The sequence below is a fragment of the Cotesia typhae genome, unplaced genomic scaffold (genome assembly GCF_013202065.1).
Source record: "Cotesia typhae breed Kobodo isofemale line unplaced genomic scaffold, CoteBio_Ctyphae scaffold_152, whole genome shotgun sequence".
NCBI lineage: Eukaryota > Metazoa > Arthropoda > Insecta > Hymenoptera > Braconidae > Cotesia > Cotesia typhae.
In genome coordinates this window covers 7,261,046-7,279,538 of record NW_027423776.1, presented here as the reverse complement: position 1 = coordinate 7,279,538, position 18,493 = coordinate 7,261,046, and the positions used below count along the sequence as shown (strand labels likewise).

At 33.2% G+C, this 18,493-nt stretch overlaps 1 protein-coding gene across 4 annotated transcripts in view; it reads left to right on the top strand.

Moving 5' to 3' along the window:
- Salm (spalt major) overlaps positions 1 to 14,410 on the top strand; it is a 50,756-nt gene extending 36,346 nt beyond the window's left edge. The window contains exons 1-8 of one of the 4 annotated variants that reach the window (XM_074256035.1): positions 667 to 1,970; positions 2,172 to 6,428; positions 7,749 to 7,882; positions 8,224 to 8,454; positions 9,153 to 9,438; positions 10,550 to 10,698; positions 11,035 to 11,208; positions 12,666 to 14,410. In XM_074256035.1, coding sequence (XP_074112136.1) covers positions 1,841 to 1,970; positions 2,172 to 6,428; positions 7,749 to 7,882; positions 8,224 to 8,454; positions 9,153 to 9,438; positions 10,550 to 10,698; positions 11,035 to 11,208; positions 12,666 to 13,073 — 5,769 coding nt within the window. In that variant the 5' untranslated portion in view covers positions 667 to 1,840 and the 3' untranslated portion in view covers positions 13,074 to 14,410. Of the gene's footprint in view, positions 1 to 664; positions 1,971 to 2,171; positions 6,429 to 7,748; positions 7,883 to 8,223; positions 8,455 to 9,152; positions 9,439 to 10,549; positions 10,699 to 11,034; positions 11,209 to 12,665 lie in introns of those variants that run through there. The other 3 variants (XM_074256036.1, XM_074256038.1, XM_074256037.1) reach the window with 3 other exon arrangements.
- Positions 14,411 to 18,493: the final 4,083 nt, after the last annotated feature.

The following is an 18,493-nucleotide window of genomic DNA, read 5'->3' as shown; positions in this document are numbered from 1 at the left end:
TAAAATTGATAAGTCACTTTAGAATTAAATTTACTAAAAGTAAAATTATGTAGATAAAAAAAAATCATTCAGATAAATTTAAAAGTTTTGTAGGATATATTAACTTGTCAATACGGTATTGAGATCAAGTTCTAACTTCTGTAATCGTTAAAACTTTGTTAGTGTTTCTAATTAGATTTAAATATATACAATGATGTAGTAGTATATTTAAATAATTACAATATTAGAAGATTTTGAGCGTAAAAAATTGTATAGAGTAGAAAAAAATTTTTGAAGTTAAAAAGTTTGTTAAATTATTAAACTTTGAATAATTATTAATTTTTTTTTTACTTATATTATTCATTTAAATTTCACTTGAAGTCTCAAAAATTTTTACATCGCAATAAAAAAACTATTCGTGCCAAAACTTTATTTTCTGAAACAATTAATTTATTGAAAAGAAATTAGAAAATATTTAATTTAATAATTTTTATCGTGTAAAAATATAATTAATTAAAATATAAACTGGCACAAGTAAAAAAAAAATGAATTTCTAATTGAATATTTTAACGAGTTAAATATTTAACTGGAGTGAAAAGCATAAATAATTAATGATTGAATACAATTAATTTATAAAAAAAAACCTCAAGTTATTTAAAAAAGAAAATTTTTAACACTGCAATAAATAAAATGAATCACCTGTTAAATATTTCCAGGTATAAATTTTTTATCACCCGACTTACTTCCATCTATCCATTAAATTGATAAAAAAAAAAAAAAGAAAAATAAAGTATGATACGTATTAAAAACGTCAATAACCGTAGATCCCTTATAAATTTACCCAGTAGAAGCGAAGATTGTAATAATAAAATAAAGATTTTAATCGTCTCGGTAGATCTAATGATGAAACGATGAAACGATCATCATTATCATCATCATGATCATAAGGTAAAAAAAGTATGATAAAATAAAAGTAAAAAAGGAGATACAGTATGTTGGCATGTGGAAAAGAATGGTCGCGATGTTACGGTTGTAGAAAAGTTGCTTGAGACCGTGAAAAAGAGGTTGGAGGTGCCAGCGGAGGGTAAATTCGCAAAGTATAGCGTAGGTGGAACAACACGTGGGGGGTGCTCAAATACGGATAATAATTAATAAAGTCGTCGGTGAGTGGTTCGCTTAAGCTCCGCCTTTCTCCCTCTGATTTATGAATTGCAACGCCCATCTTGTCATAATCCAAGGTGTACCAACCATGTAGTTTTGCCGGCTGTAGTTGTATATAGCTGTTTTGGTTTAGTGGTAGTGATCGTCTGTTAGCTGTTGTACTGTACCACCGACGCGCGTAGGAGTCACGAGTAGTCACTAGACGGTTAGGTGGGGGCGCCAGTTGCCACTGGTGGGGACTCTCACGAGTGGTGAGGAGCATAAGCGATTGTACGATACCCCAACACTGACTAACGCGCTGAGTCGGTTCTTCCACAGCATTCAGTTGTTTCTCCTCAGTCTCGGATGTATCTCTGTACGAGACCGTCGGCTTACGCTCCACGCTTGATCTAACACGGATACTGTCAAATGTCGTCGATTATGCTTGTTATTTATTCGTGATTTTGTTTATAATTAACCGATTAGTGACTCATTTGTTGATCGATGGATTTTATTGTTGATTGTTGTTAATTATTGTCAGGACTTATGATTGTTATTAATTGTATATTAAATGACAAGTTGCGTTCGTGTGTGAAATATAAGTTACTTGCCGACGGGAATTATTTAAACTAGTGCGTGAAATATCAATAATTCTTTTTTTTTATCTGCTTAAATGATTAAACACAAAAGAATTTAAAAGTTGTGGATTTTATCGAGCGATATGCAACTTATGAGATGGAGCATAACGAGAGGCTTAGAGAATCGAAATATCAAGCGACGGGATTCGAAAAACTGGCAGCAAGATAGTAATGGGATTAATCAATCGCGATTACCGTCTCCACGATATTCTGGTACGGGTTAATGATTAATTTTAATTTTATTGCGATTTGTTTTATTTTTGGTGATTTATTTATTTGTTTTTTTTTTTTTTTTTTTTTTTTTTTTTTTTTTTTTAACTCATGGGGATTTGAATATTTTAATAGTTGAGTGTAATTTTTTAAAAGTGTAATCGTTGCAAATAATTGATGGTGTTTTTTATTGGTTTGTTACAGAGGACGACAATGAAACGGGGTCAGAGGGTGAAGACAGCAGTGGTGGAGTTAACGTAAGCGAGTCAGCTGTTGATTTAACTTCGAATCGATCTCATGTGGAGGACGAGGATGAACGTGAGCCGGATGAATTTCCGATGGAGGAGGACGATGAAGAGGTGGTGGACGAGCAAGACGATCAGGATGAGGACGAGGAAGGTTCACGTAAGCAAATACGAAATCGTCAGGATGCTGAGAATAATAATAGTTTTATCGAAAGTGGAACAACGAGCGGGTTATTTGCAGTGCCCGCGGGTACGAGTCATGTTACCCTTGAAGCACTACAAAATACCAAAGTCGCAGTGGCACAGTTTGCAGCAACGGCACTTGCCGGTGGCGCGGATAGTGAAGCAGCGTTACAAGACTTAGCGTTATTGCAAAGTACGCTCTATACTCTGCAGCATCAGCAGGTGTTTCAATTGCAATTGATTAGTCAGTTACAGCAACAATTGTCGATAACACACACTGGTGGTCCAGGTCAACCGGGTGCTGTGCCAGCAGGTGCCGTAGCTGGTGAATCAATTACCGAACCAAAAGAATTATCCACGCCACCGTCTCCGTCTTTGCACCACCAAAAATCATCAATATCAATATCCAGTTTGAATTCTCCGCCATCATCTCGACCCGCAAGTCATCATCCGCCGTCATCGCCGCTCAACGTACCAGTAGTATGCCATCCAGAACGTCCATCCGGTTCAACCAGTACATCGCCGATAAGTCTGACGATTCCCACAGTACCTGGGATCGTAAATTCAACGTCCACATCCGTACCATCGTCCACCTCAGCAATCACCTGCACAACGGCTAGTAATACCTGCACAATTGGCCAGACACCGGTTTTGTCACAGCATCAAATGCCGGCACTGTGCTCAATAAGCTCGTCCCTCGCCTCGTCCATCATCACCAACAACGATCCAATGCCGCTGAATGAGCCAAACACACTGGAGATGCTACAAAAACGTGCCCAAGAAGTACTGGACAACGCGAGCCAAGGTCTCCTGGCAAACAACCTGGCGGATGAACTGGCGTTTCGCAGTGGGAAAAGCGGCTCACGTTTATCTCCATACGATTCAAAATCCAGCGGCGGTAGGGGCGAACCATTCTTCAAGCACCGATGCCGGTACTGCGGCAAGGTCTTCGGCAGCGATTCAGCCCTTCAGATCCACATAAGGTCCCACACAGGTGAGCGTCCTTTTAAGTGCAACGTCTGTGGAAGCCGATTCACCACCAAGGGAAACCTCAAGGTCCACTTCCAGAGGCACACGGCCAAGTTTCCGCACGTTAAGATGAATCCAAATCCCGTGCCTGAACACCTCGACAAGTACCATCCTCCTCTGCTCCAGCAGCTCGCGGCCTCCGGTCAGAGACCCCTTCCGTCACCTCCACCACCCTCAGCGGCACCGCCTACCGCGGGCTCGGTTCCCTCACCTCATCACGCCTCGTTTCACCCAGCCTCAACTCACGGTTTTCTCCCTCCCCCACATCACCCACAACCTTCTTTACCCCTGAGTCTTGCCCTACCGGCCGCCGCAGCAGCAGCCGCAGCCGCTGCTGGTATGCCACCAACCCTTTACCACCGAGGACCAATCGTTAATCAACGCGACGATCAGGATCTACCGGAGAACCTTAGTAAATCTACTACTACTGCTAGTACTACTACTACTACGACTAATAATAATAAAAATAATAATAATAATAGTAATAATATTAATAATAATAATAATGATAATAATAATATTTATAGTAATAATAATAATAACGATAATAATAATAGTAATGTACCGCCACCACCACCACCACCACCACCACCACCATTACCACCACTTTCACTACCACCGTTATTACCATCACAACCACCAATAGTCTCAATCTCAACCGCTACCACCACAATGACTACTACGACAGCGGCTTCAACGTCTACATCACCGTCTATGTTAATGCATTCACCCAAGTCGCCTGTCAACACAAATAACGCGTCAACAATAACAAACGCGATTTTTTCACAAAATTCTTCCCATCTTGCTCATCCTTGTCTTATTGATAGACAACGAGAGGAGATGAAACGTGAACAGCTGTCTCCACCTCCTCAAATCAATAGGCCTGACGATAACACAAGTCAGGGTCCCGATGATCTGATGACAGCGACGATGACCCAGACGACGATGACCCAGACGACGATGACCCAGACGACGACGGCAGCAACGACGACACCACCGACAATCATGCCAAAACGAGAGCCTGAAGAACCAACAGATGAAGAGCAGCCGGAAGATGAAATTGATGAGTTTGATCCACCTTCGCCGAGACGGTATCTGGATCGGTCATCGCCGTTGATGATGTCGAATCAAAATGTGATGGGCTTGGGGCATTTACAATCATATGAAGACTGCAGTATGGACAGCAAAATGAGCGGAAGACTAGAGCCAGACGGTGATATGGACGGCGATGAGGAGATGGAAGAACAGCCAGAAAATTTATCTGGTCGAAGTAGCAATATGTGTCATCAACAATCTGTGGGTTATCATCATCCTGGTGCGTCTCCGGCAAGTAGTACTGCCAGCAGTGGAAGTTTACAAACGTCATTTGCTGGCTTGTTGTTTCCTACAGCGCCGCCTGGTCATCATCAGCACATGCCGCCGTTTATTCCAACCTCTAGCTCAGTAACTCATGGTACAAATATTCCTGGTCACGAGTCAATGATTATTGATCCGTCGAAAGATCCAGCGATTTATTCCAATTTATTGCCAAGGCCCGGTAGTAATGATAATTCCTGGGAAAGTCTTATTGAAATAACAAAAACATCAGAGACGTCGAAATTGCAACAATTAGTGGATAACATTGAACATAAACTGACGGATCCAAACCAATGTGTAATTTGTCATCGTGTATTGTCGTGTAAGAGTGCATTACAAATGCACTACAGAACGCACACAGGTGAGCGGCCATTTAAATGTAAAATATGTGGACGGGCTTTTACAACAAAAGGGAATTTGAAAACGCATATGGGTGTACACCGTGCTAAACCACCGCTTCGAGTACTTCATCAGTGTCCGGTTTGTCATAAAAAATTCACAAATGCACTTGTGCTGCAGCAACACATACGACTGCACACGGGTGAACCAACAGACTTAAGCCCTGAGCAAATTCAAGCCGCAGAGGTTAATGACTTCCCACCGGGTTACCCTCCGCATCCACTGGCATCATTTCTACCGCAAGGTTTCCCAGGACTGCATCATCATCCAGCGGGCGGTGGATTCACCCTGGGATTTCCACCAACACGGCATCCAGCTCTCGAGCGGCATTTGCACGATAACGATATGGACATAAAGGACATGAATATTTATCACGCAAAAAATTTACAATTTCACAATCCGTTCCAGCACCCAAGAGGTTCGTACTTGGACGAACACTCGGAGGACATGGAGGACCAGGACGAGGATGATGAAGACCGACGTGATGACGACGAAAGATCCGAAGATTTACGAGAACAGATGAATCGGCGTCCCTCGACAACCGACATCGAGGACGATAACGATGTTAATGAGAGAGATGAGACTAAAGAATCACCGTCAATGATAATGCCACCGTGTTTTTCTACCTCACTAGCGGCATTGGAAAACCAAGTACGTACAATAACAACAGTAGCTACTGGTGGATTAGCAATGCCGGGTGGATTAGCAACACCAGGTTCAACTTCACCACTAGATCGTTACAATTGCAGTGAAAAAAGCACCAGCCCATCAAGCTCAATAGCCGGTGGACCACTTGATTTAACTCCTCGCGCCTCATCCACCCCTGGCTCCGTGGTATCCACATCAACACCACCACCACCACTACCAACACCATTATCACTACCACCACCACCACCAACGTTGCAACATCATCCGCATCCTTTCGGAATGTTTGCAGGCCTATTGCAGGCAGTAACATCTTCACCTTCGTCTTCGGTTCAAGTGAACAACACCACTACCATTACCACCACCGCCAACAGCAGCACCAACGTAAATAATGTCAACACCAATAGCAACAGCAATAGCAACAGCATTCAAACAACGGCTTCTGGCGTTACTATTAACAACGTATCGACGTCAATAAATGCTGTTAGTCCATCTGGTAATAGTAGTACTGGTGGAGGAGCACTTGCATCGTTAACAACATCCGCTGTACTCGCTGCATCCTCGACCTACAATCCGCTCGGCCTCGCTGTTGGAGGGCCAGCAGGTAGGCGCTGCTAGCACCAGGGCGAGCCGCAGTTCCCGCTACACCTTCCTCTCCGATAAACGATTTCATATTTGCGACATAGATATATCTATTATTATAGTTTTATCAATCAAGTTCTATCATTATAAACTTGGCTATTTGTTATTTTACTTTCGAGCTCTTATTTTTTTACAATTTATACGTTATCGCGCGCGTCCACTCGCTTACTCCGTTCTATGTATATTTTTTTGTTAACTATTTTATATATTTTTTTTATCTTACTTTATTTATTATTTCACTTTTTTTTTCACGCGAGTTCAACGTACTACCTCGATTGCTAAATCAACTCCCTAAAAAAGTTTTTTCCCGCCTGCGGTCAACCAACATCCATTAGCCAATGTCTCTTTCCTCAACAACTCAATCCACTGCTCAAACTTTTTGTTAATAATTTACTTTAGTTATTATGTTATTTTTTTTTTTTTTTTTTTTTCAACAGTTCCTTGTGTTCATTTTTTCCTAGCGTGGTGTAGCTGGACCTAGCACTCCCCTCTTTGTAATTTCTCTTGTATTATCCCAGACTCATAATTGTTTCATCCAATTATTTTTATGTCATATTTACTAGTTGGATATATTTGATAAATATATACGACTAGTGCTATTTTTATTATAAAAATATAGTTAATATTATGTGAATGCAATTCAGTAAAAAAAAAAAAAAAAAATGATATATGTATAATAAGCTTAAAGAAAATTTTTTTTCGGGATTATTCTTTCATGTGTTATTTTTTTACTACGTCATGTATATTTAATATTGTACTATTATTATTATTATTAATTATTATTATCATTGTAGCTATTATTATGTTAATTATTAAACAATATATAATCATTTTTTAATTATTTTTTTAAATTAAAATTATTTTATTCAATTGAAAAAAAAAAATTATTTTTTTTTTCGCGAGTGCATAAACAATGTACTTATCAAAATAAATCATTTTTGATCAACAAAAACACCAGAACTAATTGACGCTTCAAATCCCTTTCCCAATATTTATTTATTTTTTTTTTTTATTGTACTGCAATCAGATATATTTATACATATATACAGCTCAGTACTTGAATTGTAATTTCAATCGGCAATAAAATGAATAAAAAATTCATTAAAAGATTTAAAATTTTTTTGCTTATTCATCAGAGAGCTTAATAATTTAGACTTATAAGTAAAGTATCAAAAAAAATAAAAATAGACAGAAAACAAATTGGAATAAATAAGTTAATAAAATAAATAGTTGAGCGTAGGAGCTTACAATGTTAACTGAACTTTGACACGCTCTGTTGCAGTACGTGGCAACACAACGTGTAATATCTGCTACAAAACGTTTGCGTGTAACTCCGCACTGGAGATACACTATCGGAGTCACACGAAGGAGCGCCCGTTCAAATGCACCATTTGCGACCGTGGCTTCTCGACAAAGGTGAGTACACTTTGATACATGTAATCCCTATAACGCGATTGTTTTTTCATTCCATTCCATTCTATTCTATTAAATTCAACTCTATCTATTTTACTCTATTCCATTCCATTCCGCAATTGACGAGCAGCTAAAGAGACTAAAAATTTTAGCTGACAAACCACCTGAACTTTTAATTTATAAAAGAACAATTGTGATTGGAATCAAGTGACCCATAAAATAAAATAAAATAAAAAAGAAAAACATAAATGCGTCCGGTCATGTTAATGTCAGTAGAGGGATTACAGTAACAAACAAATTTATTCAATAAGCATGTACACATTTGTACTGAAGAATAATTTCAGAGTGACGACACGATGATAAGAACGTGTAACTGTTCGGAAACCCAAGAGCCAGAAGTTAAGCCGAAACGCAACAGACGACGGAGGACCGAGGAGAAGAAATCCCGGGGGTGGTCATCAGGAAACGGAGGCCGGTGGGCTTTAACTTCTACCTGTGCTCCTACTGCATCAGTCCACTTGCCCCCGTTGATGCCACCCGCCCTCGGACTTCTTACCTCGGACCACGTCTTTCTGGTAAGAGTCACCATTGACACGGCTCTCTGCTTCATCAAACTTTAATACAATCCCGTTGAAAAATTTTCTGATGTCACCATATCAGGCTATATAAGAATATTTTATGATCATTTTTAATTTTTTTTTTAAATGTATGTGTTTAGTATTTGATTAAACCAAAAACCAATGACAGATAAGCTCCTTGAAGAGGTAAAATCAATCAAATTTTTTTTTTTTTTTTTTAATTAAGTCTTCAAACTCAACTCTTTTATAAGGAGACGATTCAACGACCATACGCCATCTGTTGGAGATTTTTGACACTACACATGATAAAAAAATTATACAATGGCATATATGATCATATTAAATCTCATATGGATATATCAAGCCAGATATATTCTAATATTCCCACATATAGCCTAATATGGTCAATTTCCATATAAGGACAGAAAAAAATTGAAAATGGACATACATCAGAAATTTTTTCACGGGATAATTAAACACTGATAAAATCTACATATTTATGCAATATATTTAAAAAAAAAAAAAGTATCATTGATGACCGGATGCACGCGCGTTTGTTACATCATAAGCTTGTCAATTATTCACAGAGTCCGTACTAAAATCCAAACTAAAATCACCCGTTGTGCTGTGATTACTGATTAATTAATAAATAAACAAACAATATATTGACTGTTTTATTTTCTTTGCAACAATAGGGCAACATGAAGCAACACATGCTTACACACAAAATAAGAGACATGCCTGCGCATTTGTTCACCGATGGCAAACCGCCTGGATCTCAGCCTCCGTCGCAGCATCTCTTGCAAGACCAGGAAAACTCACAAAGTTCGTTGATAAATGATGACTCGACTCTTCCTCCACCACCACCACCACCTCCACCTCCACCGCCACCGATCCCGCCGCCGATGCCGCCAGTCGAGTCGATGCCTCCCATAAAACGGTCACCTCCTGAGGGTGACCTTCCCGCGCCAAAGAGACCTAGTAAGTTTGGTTATTTTTTAATAGCTAATAGTCTAAAGTGCATGTTCTTTTTCGAGGGTAAATTTACATTCACTGATTAAAAGTGGTCGTTATATAAATTTTTTTAAGCAATAGACCGCTCACGCTTTACCTCGCAGCTTAAATGCTATCTTTAAACTATTTTTAGCAATGCAATAAATTTTTCATTATTAACTTTTTGGTGATAAAAATGAAATATTTTATTGAGGAAAATTATTTTTTGGTGAAATTCTTGCTATCAACGCTTGAAAAGTTTCATTTGACCAATTGGAATAGATTATTTAATGATTATAATATAGGATACCAGCGGATAGTAAGGCCTAATCTAACTAAAGATATTTGTGATGAAATGATAAATTCCCAATTTAATTAATAACTATTCATGCGTACACTTCCGTTGGAATGTACATTTAAAAAATTGTTAATTTTACCATTAAAAATTTTAATGAAATTAAATATTTCCATAAACCGTAACAAACAGGCTGTATTTTAATATATTTCGAAAATTTTAGCCTACTTTACTATTGAGGATCAATAATTAAATTTTTAAGTAAATTAACTTGTTCTGTAAACCAAAATCTGGTTCACGATCTAATTAGACCAAAAAGTGTGAGAAAAGTTTCTTAAAAGAGTAAAAAAGATTCTATTTAAAAACTTAATTTTCTACTAACGAGATAATTAAGCGGCCCTACGCCATCTGTTGGAAATTTTAAACACTAACTTTAATAAAAAAAATTTATATGACCATATACGACTTGATAGAGGCATATCAAGACATATAAAGCCAAATATGTCAAGATCAAAAAATTTTTCCACGGGAGTATAATTAAATTATTTACGTAAGTACGCTAAGCTTAAATTTATTTTTTTTTTGATTATGCTAAAAATTACCATTTTTTTAACAAAATTTCATATAAAATTTATGGATAATTTTATTTTTATTACAAATATCTCTTAATTATCCCTTGTTACCCCGACAGGTCTTATTATCCGCGGATGCCTTATAGCTAGAGTTGGATAGAATAGAACTGAATTAGTGAAAAAAAAAAAAAAAAAAAAAAAAACATGTGTGAGTGTGTGGGTGTATTTACAGGCATGTCCAGCAAGCACTTGTGCCAGGTTTGCAATAAGAATTTCTCATCATCCTCGGCGCTGCAAATCCATATGAGAACGCATACTGGTGACAAGCCCTTCCGATGCACCGTCTGCCAGAAGGCCTTCACCACCAAGGGCAATCTTAAGGTACACACACACACTAATACATTTAATTTAATAATTTTATATTTTTGACTCCTTTCATTATACAATTTACGGTGTCATATTTTAGATTTTAGTTTATATGTATCAACATTTAATGCTAAGTCAGTGTTCTCTTTACAACTAATCAAAATCAGAGTGACCACTGTTGCTTGTGCACTAACGCCCGCGTTACTACGTACTAATTTTCTATGTATTATATTTAATTTAATATCTATTATCTATTTTATCATATATACTTTAAATTGTATTATTATTGTTTTTATTGCTGATGTTGTTGTTATTGCCGATTGTATTGCATTGTATTGTTATGTCAATTAGGTTCACATGGGGACACATATGTGGACGAACGGAGCTTCACGTCGAGGTCGCAGAATGTCACTGGATCTGCCTCCGCTGCCCATCACACCCAAGGACTCGGAGTTTCTTCAGCGACGACCGGATCTCTTTTATCCATATCTACCCGCGCCCTTCCTTAATGGTGTTCAGCAAAAAGTATGTTCTTTATTTATTTGTTTATTCTAAATTATAAATTATAATATAAATTACCGGTAGTAATTGTCGATCGCAAATCCGTATATGATAATGGTAATGATTCATAGGAAATTTAATGATCGTTATAAGCTGTATGGTATAGTAATTTTAAAATTATTCATCGCAATTATTCACAGTAATAGCTAATGATGTCTATTATTTGCAAAATAGCAGTCACTTTATCAACTCTTCGCGTAATTACTGACAGTAGATATTATTGCTGACAATATTTGCTTAAACAATTAGATAGTGATGTTAATTATTTTTTTTTTCATTAAAAAAAAAAAAAAAAAAACATAAACAACCTTTGTGTGAAAAATTATTTATTTTATTGCTAATGTTTTTTCAATTATTGCTGACGTTATTGACTCTACAATAATGAGCCGCAATTACATATCAGCGTGAAAGTCAATCGACGATAAATAAATTAATAATGCGCCACATAAATATCAAACGTTAATTTTAATAAAAAATTCTAAAAATTAATCACACAGTTAGTTTTTATCTAAATTAATTTTAATTTACATGAGTAATTAATAACGATGATAATTTTTGTCATAAAAATGAAAAAATATTCAAGTGGCGCATGATGATTAATAATAATAATTATTATAAAATTAAAACACTTACTCTGAATTGTAAGCAATGTCAATTGATGTTTTTTAAACAATATTATATTTATAATTTTTTGTTTACAAAACATTCATTTATTTACAATTCATATCATTATTTTAAATCGTGTATCATATTAGGTCATAAATTTCTTTAACTTGACGATTGAAAATTTTATGGAGTATCATTTCTTAAACTTATTATGATGAAAATTTTACAAAAATACTATATCAGACATGGAATAAAAAAATAATTTCTATGAAGTACTTGAAAAAGTAATTAGAAATTAAACAAATAGATTGACAATGACAATATTTGTTTATCGTACAAATATATTTTTTATTTCAGCACAACCATAGTATGTAGTCATTACCATTGCTTTAAATTTGTCATCGAGTCAGTATAAACCCGACCGCTTCCATTATATTTTAGAGAATAATTTATTAATATTTATTTAATCTCATCAAAAAACTAAAACAATCACAAATTACGACTGAATATAAAATATATATTTTATTTATGACACAGATAAAGAAAGGATAAATAATTCTATTTGTCTGTCTGTAGATTTAAACATTATAAATTAAAAAACTAAACAGCAAACCATTTCGTAACTCATATCAGCGGAAATCCGTAACTTTCTGTTGCATAGTTAGCGTCTACATTTGAAAAAAAATTAAATTCAATTTAGAGAAAAATTCTTGAACCAAGAAAATAATTTTGAAGAGTTTCATTATCTTCATTTTAACAATATTTTTTTTCCGTGTGTGTATTTTCTACAGCCTAACCTATTAAATATTTTTCAGTTAAACGAGATATCAGTGATACAAAGTAACAACGGCCTACCAGGAACGCATCCAGTAAATGCGAGCAAATACGCAGGTCTGTTCGGAACAATGTACGGTGGCGCTCCTGGTGGATTCCCGATGGAAAAACCGCCAATGGCGCCCAGTAACGGACCAATGGGGGACGGAAAACCCGTGATACCTTCGGGGTCAATGCTCTTCCAAACACCCTCGCCGTCTCACTCCCCAGGTACGCCGTCTTCCAACACCGGGAACCAGAATTCCGCCAGTGTCCCGGCCTGGAGTGGAGAGACTCTTCAGCATCACTTTGACCGCGAGGGTCCGTCCTCGAGATCCGAAAACGACTCAACGCCACCTGCCGCCCGAATGCCAGCATCTGCGCCCAGAGGCGAAGGACTAGCCGCGTGAAATTTATTCACATATTTTCATTAAATCATTATCATTAATATGATCATTATTATTATTATTATTATTATTATTATTATTTTACAGTTACTTTTTCCTGTTTTTTGTTTGTCGTCGTGCATTTCCTTAAAAACAGAAACTTCCCAAATTAATTCCTAAAAAAAATTTCTTAACTTTTAAACTGCATTTTCCTTATACACTCAAAGTATTGTATGAGTGAGTATATGTGTGTATGTGTGTATGTGTGTGTGTACGTATGAGTTTGAATTTAAAAATTTTTAAGGACACGCTCCTTCCTACAACACTAGTCTAAACATTGTGAGATAAATCGTCAAGCTTTTCTTTTAATAATTTATTCAAACAAAAAAAAAGCTCTTGCGACAAGTAATTGATTAAATTCCGAAAAAAAAAGAGACAAGATGAAATTATAAAGCTACAGCGCCTAGACTGAGCTTAGGTTAATTAAATGATTTTATTTATTATACTTACGAAAAGAAAAAAAAAAGGACTTGAGCCGTAAGACACGTGGCGCTGTAGATACGATTGCACTTGACGCTTTTGACCGTCCATTGCGTCATTGATGGGTCAAATGTATTGTATTAGATTGATAAAAAAAATAAGGATAATTTATAATATAACATTTACTTGAAATGTTATTATAAATGTATAAATAAATATATAATATAAATAATAAATAAATATAAATGTATAAAAAAAAATATACGTATGTATGTATACATGTCGAACGCGTTGATTGAGTGATACCGAATTTAATAGTAATTGTAATGTGTAATGTATGGAGATGAAGTAATTAAATTTTATTATTATTATTATTATTATTATTATTATTATTATTATTATTAATTATTATTATTATCATCACTATTATTATTATTATTATTATAATAAATGATGAACAAATGGCGTGAATGTGTCGAGTGATAAAACGCGTTTTAATATGTATATATATATTTATGGTATATTTATGATATGAAAAGACAGGCAAGTTCTTGTAAGTTGAGGCCGGCCCGGCGATGCCCCTCGCTGTGATATAAGAGGAGCAGCCTGCAATCTCTAAACCAATGTACTTATATTTCTGTACCATAGTATTATCATTATTATAATTATTATAATGAAATATTAATTGATTAATTAATTAATTAATTGATGATTGATTAATTATTATATATATATGTAATATTAATTGATACATATTATGCTGGGTTAACGTATCCATCAACACTGTAGTGCAGTGCAATCAATAATTGCATCTATGTACAGACAAAATTATTATGATTTTATCTTTGTTAAATATTAACAAAAAATTAAACTGAAAAAAAATATGATTTTTTCGTTTTACTTTTTTTCCTTTTGTTTTATTATTTCAGGAATTTTTTAAAAATACACAATCAGATCTGATCATTAATTATATGAATATATGTAATCAAAAATTATAATATGGGAACATATACGTTCATAGTTATTATATATGATTACATATGACCAAATATGAACGAATATTACTCTATAAAACATTGTATGTTGGTATAAAATGATATTATTCTTCATGTATGATCATGTAGGTGATCGATGATCATATGTGTGATCTGAAATAAGTGATCATATCATATATCATGATCAGTGATCATGATCATATATGTGATCAGTGATCATGATCATAGATATTTTCAGTCCTCACTGATCACAGATATGATCAATTACCATGACCATATATATGACCAAGATCACTGATCACATATATAGTCATGATTATAGATCTGATCAGTGACGATAATCATATATGTAATCAATGATCACTGATCATAGATAAAATCAGTAATCATGACAATATTTTTGATCAGAACATATGAACATATAAAAATTTAAACTGACAAAAAAATTAACATTCTTTTTCACATATATTTATATATGACCGTCTATCATATATTATCACATAAGGATTTTTTATTTCCAGAATTTTTGTCTGATACATATTTTAATTTCTGTGCATTTCTCCAAGACACTTATTAAAAACAAAATGCATTTTAAATGCCTGTAATTTTTTTTTTATTAATGCACAAGGAAGTTGCGCAATTATTTATAAAAACTAATGAGACATACAATCAAAAATAATTATTTTTTAAGGTAACAATATTTTTAAAGACACTAAATAATAATGAAGATAAAAAAATAATTGATATGATTTTTTATTACTTACTTATAATAATTATAAAACTTTTTCTTCCGGATTTCGTCAGCTGTTGCGTCAATAATTGAAAATAAAAATCTTCATTTTACAATGTCATTTAAACAAAAAGAATAAAAAAATAAAATAATTATAAGTTATACAGAAATAATAATAATTAATATTATAAACAGGAAATTACGTCAATTGACGACGTGCAATCATATCGATACACTTTTATATTTAAATTAAAAGATAAATAAATTAATTAATATCGAGATATATTTATACATTGGTGATTTATTCCAGTAAAAAATAAAGTCCAATTAATTAGAATCTAAAACAAATGTTAAAAAATGTTTCCTCAATAGTGAAAGGGAAAAATAAATTTAAATAACAGAAAATGTAACGTTAATTTTATTCTTCAAATATTTTGTAGACTAAGTAACAAAAAAAAAAAAAAAAAAAAAAAAAACTAAAGTATAATTAAATATTCGACAATGCATTAGCAAATATTGCTGTGAATGAGAATCAATATATAATATGTAAATGTAATTAATGAAGCAATTTTATTCAAGTAGTAATCGATTTTATTTACATCATTATTATTTGTACTTTATCGTTTGATTTCAGGAAAATTTTTATTAGTCTAATAGAAATATTTGTTAAATTGATTTATTATTTAATTATCATGATTTTTTAATCATAGAGATTTTTCTCTGCATAGCGAATAAAGACCGAAAAAAATCCAAAGCGTTAGTTATGTAAGACGATAAAAAAAAAAATGAAAAAGTTTAAGAAAAAATAATGAAGAAATGGAGCATTACATATATTGTAACACTGTCATTTCTTATCACACTGATGAAAATAATTATCGCTATGATTATTATTAAGAAGTATATGATGATACAATAGAACTGTAAATATACATTTAATGAGAGTAAAATAACGGCTGTCAAACATTTTGGATTAAAGTGTGAGGTACAATACGTGCGATATTTATTTTATTATTATTATTATTATTATTATTATTATTATTATTATTATTATTATTATTATTATTATTATTATTATTATTATTATTATTATTATTATTATTATTATTATTATTATTATTATTATTATTATTATTATTATTATTGTTGTTGTTGTTGTTTAAAGTTTAATAACTTTTCGTTAAACTACATCTTTTGTTGGTTGAAATAAGTTGTGACGCACGAGGAGTTTTTGTCTGAACACTTGAAGATTTTTAAAAATAATACAAAAACGATGTGATGATTGCTCGTGTCTGATTTAACCTGTGAATAAAATCATACGTGATTAAAAGTAATAAATTGTGAATGAAAAGTGTTGCTTATGATTATGTTATTGTAAATATTGTATAATCAATGTATAAACGTCATTATTAGTTATAAATATATCACCGTAGTTAGTAATATTACGGATCATTATTATAAATCTATATCACTACAATAATTAATAAATCATAATTATTAATGAACATGGGCTTTTTATTTTCATTTATGTTTTTACAGTTTCAATTATTATTGCTTACAATTTATATCCCCAAAATTTATCTAATTTTAGAATTAATATTTTTGATTTAATGATCTATTATAAGTGAATTTGTATTTATAGAAATAAAACTTTTTTTTCGGTAAAAAATTTTTTTTCTAATAAAATCTATTTTTTTCATTAAAATTTGTTTTAAAAAAAATTTTTTTTTTTTTGTTTAAGACAATTTTGGTAATCTTAATATTAGACTATAATATTATCTAGATATAATTTATATTTCTCATTAAACGAATTTTATAATCAAAACTGTATTTTATAAAATTACAACAGATAAATTTAAAATTAAATAAGATAAAAATAATTAATTTCAATAAAAATGTTTGGTATAAAATGAATTTCGTACATCCTATTGTTCCCAAATTAATATCAATAATGTAATTAAAATCGGCAGATAGAAAAAATTAAGTTTTCAATTCGATATTCGATGTCAAGACTAGTTACAGAATGAGCAACGACAAAGAGAAGAGAATTATGTATCCATCTGTAGAAACATAAGGTTGAAAGTTTAAGACATTCTACCTTATCGGTTGCTAAGCGATGCTTGCTGCTTGTCCATACTTGAATAAGATAACAACTACTGATAACTTGATTTTCTTCAAAAAATTGTGATAGTTCATTTAGCGCATCAAATTGATGTCAAGTTGTTTTCAAGTCTATCCCTGATAGCCATCTTAACTGAAACCTGTTCCCATCTACATCTGCCATCTGATGCCAACTTAACCGAAAATGTTGGCAAAGTAAACGGTTTTAATCAAGTTGCCTCTAAGTTACTCTGCAATTTAACGTCAAGACTTGCTGTGAAGTTCCAGTAAAGTTGACCGAAATTTATTTACAATTTACAATTTATTTACAATTGTTATTTAGTGAAGAATTAATAAAGCAATCTGATATCAACGCTTGACGTTCTGTTGTAGCTTAACTTACACGTGCTTCTATGATAAAATAGAAAATCAAACTTGCTATACCGGCTTCGGTCACATGTATCAAGGTATGAGTCTGCTCACATGGCAAATTTGACGGAAAATACCCTGATAGCCACCTTACCTGTAACTTACTGTCAAACTACGTCCGCAATTTGAAGCTAACTTGACGGAAAGAGTTGGTAAAGCAAGCGATTAACTATTAGTTACCTATAACTTACTCTGCAAACAGACGTCAAGACTTGCTGTACAAGTATTTCTGTCAAATTGTAATAAAGTTGAAAGGAAATTTAACTACAAGTTTGATTGTTAACTTGTATTCAAGTTTCGGCCGTAGATTTCCGTCAATTTGCTTACAACTGTTATCATGTAAAAAATTACCGCTAACTCGATGTCAAGTTAACCGTAACTACTAGAAGCCAACTACTTACTGAGAAAGCGCTGGCTATCAGGGTATTAGATCATTAAAATTAATTATAATGAAGCTAAATCACTTCCATACAACCTATAACAATACTAATAGTAAAATTTTCCAAGAAAAAATTAAAATTTTTCGATAAAATTTTTTTTTTGTTCATTACAATTTAACAAAAATATTTACATTAATTCCCTGATTAAAAAAAAGTATTGATACAAAGAAAAAAGTATTAAAAAGAATTGGATTGACTAGAAAACCAATTCTTTTCAATACTTTTTTCTTTGTCTTAATACTTTTTTGTAATCAGGGTTAATAAGTACATAAT